The sequence below is a fragment of the Amphimedon queenslandica genome, unplaced genomic scaffold (genome assembly GCF_000090795.2).
Source record: "Amphimedon queenslandica unplaced genomic scaffold, v1.1 AMPQUscaffold_13452, whole genome shotgun sequence".
NCBI lineage: Eukaryota > Metazoa > Porifera > Demospongiae > Haplosclerida > Niphatidae > Amphimedon > Amphimedon queenslandica.
The window spans coordinates 271,112-275,180 of record NW_003546312.1 but is presented as its reverse complement, the minus strand read 5'-3'; the positions used below and the strand labels follow the sequence as shown (position 1 = coordinate 275,180).

The following is a 4,069-nucleotide window of genomic DNA, read 5'->3' as shown; positions in this document are numbered from 1 at the left end:
TAAGTGATATAGCTTATCACTGAAAGACCAGAGGCGTATGTTGACTCCAAAATTACTTTTGTTTTGTACCCTTAACTAAAAAGCAGCAAATAATTTGGCCTTGGAATTTTTTACACAAATATATATTGCCATTACGGAGGTAACAGAGGTATTTTCACATCTACATTACAACACAGCGATAAGTTAAAACTATTTATTCATTTTCTCGATGTAAGGCTGTTTCCAATGACTTTAACAATCTTTTTGGTAGTAATTTTTCTGAAAAGCAGGAAAGGGCTACTTGTAGAACAGCACTGCTGGAAATACTACATCGTATGAGGGATAGTTTCTCTTCTAATGTTCAGAGAAGGCCTATCATGGACCTGTCAACCTGTCAATAGCTTCTTTTCAAATTTTCTTTACACTGATTATTCGTTAAAAGTGATTAGAGTTAATGCGGTACAGGCAAAGAGCATTTCCTGCTGGGAACGGTGGTTTCCTATCCCTTTCCTTTTAACTCTAATATCTATGTACAGCCCGAGTAGACATGATATATCTATTACTTATAGAAACCTTGTATTAATTTTTTAAAGCACAAAAATTGAAAAGACTATCAAAGAAGGCCACACCCTGATCCTTGTCCTCCCTCTCCCCTAGGCCATCCTGAACCCCCAGGATGGGCGTGTCCCAGTTGTACTTTTAAGAACTTGCCACTTCGTCCCGGCTGTGAGGTGTGTGGTAGTACCCGTCCTGATGACTATCAGCCTCCGCCTAATTATGTTCCTACTGATGCCGAAAAGAAATTTATAAACAATAATGATCTACAAGAACTTAATAATGTGAGATTTTAAAATAGTATACTGATATATTAGTATAATGTGTTTTAAAAATGACAACACTATGCTGCTGGCATCAGTAGTACAGCCTTTGTGACACATGCAATACACAAACTGATTATGTGTGTGTCTACCTAACAACTTCTTATATTTCAGTACACAGCCAAGAATTATCATCTCTGATACAGGCCACTACCCAAAATCAATGATTCAAGCCTGATGTCTATTTTGATACAGCCCTGACTGGCATCAATGTTGAATCATGTCTGTTGCTCTGGCTGAACCAGGGTCGTACTTTAGCATGGTTGTATTATGAATGATTATCATGATTGTATCATATTAGACTGATTGCTTTGCAGGCTGCCCAAAATCCATAATACAGGAATGTATCAGGCTGATCCTGATTGATATCAGTCATGATTCAAATTAAAACTCTTGGCTGTGTATACTATTGCATACTTCAGTATACTAAGAGGTTATGTATACACACATACATTATTCATGCACATCCACATACTCCTACAGTTTTTAGAGAACGAGAGATTGATGCAAAGACAGCAAGCAGAGAAGAACTATAAAGACTATTTGAACACTGATGCTGTACCTGTGGTACTTAATGAAGAAGAATTTGAGTGTCCTGTTTGTTTCACTGACATTGATCCTGGAGAGGGTATTAGACTGAGAGACTGTTTACACATGGTCTGCATGTAAGTCCTCTATTGTACTGCATGTACATGTACCATATGTATTTGCAGTACAGCAACAGTATACATAGTTCATGGCATTGTTTGTCAAGCCTGGATTCAGTGGATTTTGACAAAACACCCTGTACAATATTACAGGGTATGAGGTTTTTATAATAAAATGGCCTGTTTGCCGATTTTTGACTTTCCTTATAGACAAGGTTTAATAGCATAGATATACTGCCCATAAATGGGATTGGAAACTTCCGTTACTACCCATGGGTACCAGGCTGGTTGGGATCGCAATGTTCAATTCTTAGTAGACCAATGGCGAAGGCTTGTGGGACTCTAGCTACTGCATTTTAGAGTGAAATAGCCCAGTTTTACTTCTTCTTAAGAGCCTTTAGTGCACCGTGATGTTCATTTTAGTATGTGTTGCGTATTTTGTGAGAAATGGAATCCTGAGTGATCCTCCAAAAATTCAAATAGCCTAAAAAGCTCTTACTAGTGAGTATTACCTTAAATAAATGTTATGTTGCACTGAAGGCTCTTAAAAAGTATCTATATAAGCAAAAACTTGCTTGCTTCATTCTGAAATACAGCTACTAGAGTCCCACAAGTTTCTCCATAGAGCCAATGCATTTGCTAAGATTTTATCAGATTTGGTAGGGATACGCCCCAACACGCCTTGCACTTATTATCATTGAAGTTTCCAATCCTGTTTACGGGTAGTGTATCTATTTTTAGAGCCACGCTAGTGGTACCAATGGAGTCCTCTGGTCAAGGTAAGGTCCTCTAAGAAGTTTAGAAGCTCGTTTTCCGGTATAGCAAGGCTGCAAAAGCTGTGGCAGACATATTGTTTTGGGGTGAATCCTACTTAGTAACGCTACCACGTTACTAATGTACTCTTGCTATTGTAGTGCTTGTCAGCTCATGAAGCATGCTGTTTAGCTCATTTAGCATGCCTTGTGGGATACCCTGTCACTTAGGCCGCTCCAATCGAATTATTAGTTTCCCGTTTCCTGCCCGCACCCACCCGCATCATAACTTATTATTGTTATTATTTTGTCACGTGATTTGTAGCGCACATGTGCCAAGAAGAAGATGAGTTGTGTTGTTAACTGCTCTGTATTTTGCATCACAAAAAGCAAAACCATCTTTCCCTGGACTATATTAAAGGTCCCCGAGTGCGAGTTGTCGTTTGCAAGGTTCTTTGAAACGGAAATTGAGAGTAGAATCAGCGCAGCTCTACCACTCGAATTAATCTCAGCATGTGCAGGAAAAAGCAAAGACTCGATGGATGAAGTTGACTTAATGCTACAGGTACGATCAGTTATATCGTTATTCGGTCCATATATTAAGTACCGTACTGTATCAGTTGAAAATGAAGAGGTTATTTAGTGCTGCTGCATTGTCTCCTCGATCGTCACCGATCACTCAATCAACAAATCCTTCACAGCAAAATCCAAGAAACAATCATGTCATGTCCATTATTTCCAAGATCACAACTTGTCCTGGGACAGTGTACTCGATTACTTCAGCAACTAAACTTATTTCATGCCTATAACCGATGTTTTATGGTACATAGATGGACACCACGAGCAGTTCTCAAATATTCGACAGTTTTTTACTCAGTTTCAAGGCTATAACAAGCCTGAATTGATTTCATCTACTACTTAGGCTTTCTTATTAGGCTTTTTTGTTATTATTTTTGCTTTTTTAACTCTGATAAAAGTGATTAGTCTTTCAAAAAATGTCAAATTCTCATTTTTGTGAAAAATAAAATTAAAATTCAATGATAATAATATAATAATAAGATAATAACTTGGCCCGCCTCAAAAATAATATTATTCATAGTAATTGGAAACTAATAATCTAATTGGAGTGGCCTTAGCAATAATCAAGCATTATGGTGCAATGGACTTGCCTGCTGAATTCACCTGAGTGATATGTGTTACTTGTACTGTGATATTTTAAGCAATTTGAAACAAGCGTAACAGGGTAAAAAATATTCCTATAATTGATTTCACCACCTTGCAAGTACAACTTGGTCATTATTAAGACTTATAGAGGTTCTCTCTACCTTCTAATGCTTCTAGAGAAGTCTTTAGACAGTATCTCTATGTTCTCTTGCTGTTAGAAAGCTCTTAACTTTGTCCCATGTGTAAGCCGCCATTTTGTTTGCCGTGGCCACACCCACTCACGTAAAGGAGCGTGGGCGGGTGGTTGCTAAGGCTTGTTATTTCTCCAATACAACGTGTATAGAAGAAATGTAAGTGTGGACATACAAATAAATAAATATATAGATAGCGCGACGGTGAAATCAATGGGGCGTATTCATTACTCTGATTCAAATAATTAGAAATTACGGTCAATGGGACAGAAGCGCATTATTATGTGCAATGTCAATGGCGATGCGTCCAAGATAGAGACCTTGTTACCAGTTAGAGGAGCAGAGGAACTGAAAGTCACTGGGCTCAAACACTTACTTGAGTCCATAGGAAAGTCCATGTAAGAAAGAAAAGCTGGTTTATAAGAAAGGTAAGAAAACATTAATTTGTGCAATCACCT

General features: G+C 37.9%; 1 protein-coding gene across 1 annotated transcript in view; it reads left to right on the top strand.

Annotated features, from left to right (window-relative positions):
• LOC100634100 (ranBP-type and C3HC4-type zinc finger-containing protein 1-like) overlaps nucleotides 1-4,069 on the top strand; it is an 8,950-nt gene that overhangs the window by 2,677 nt on the left and 2,204 nt on the right. Inside the window, exons 6-7 of the mRNA XM_019995207.1 lie at nucleotides 637-818; nucleotides 1,341-1,522. Coding sequence (XP_019850766.1) covers nucleotides 637-818; nucleotides 1,341-1,522 — 364 coding nt within the window. The remainder of the gene's footprint in view (nucleotides 1-636; nucleotides 819-1,340; nucleotides 1,523-4,069) is intronic.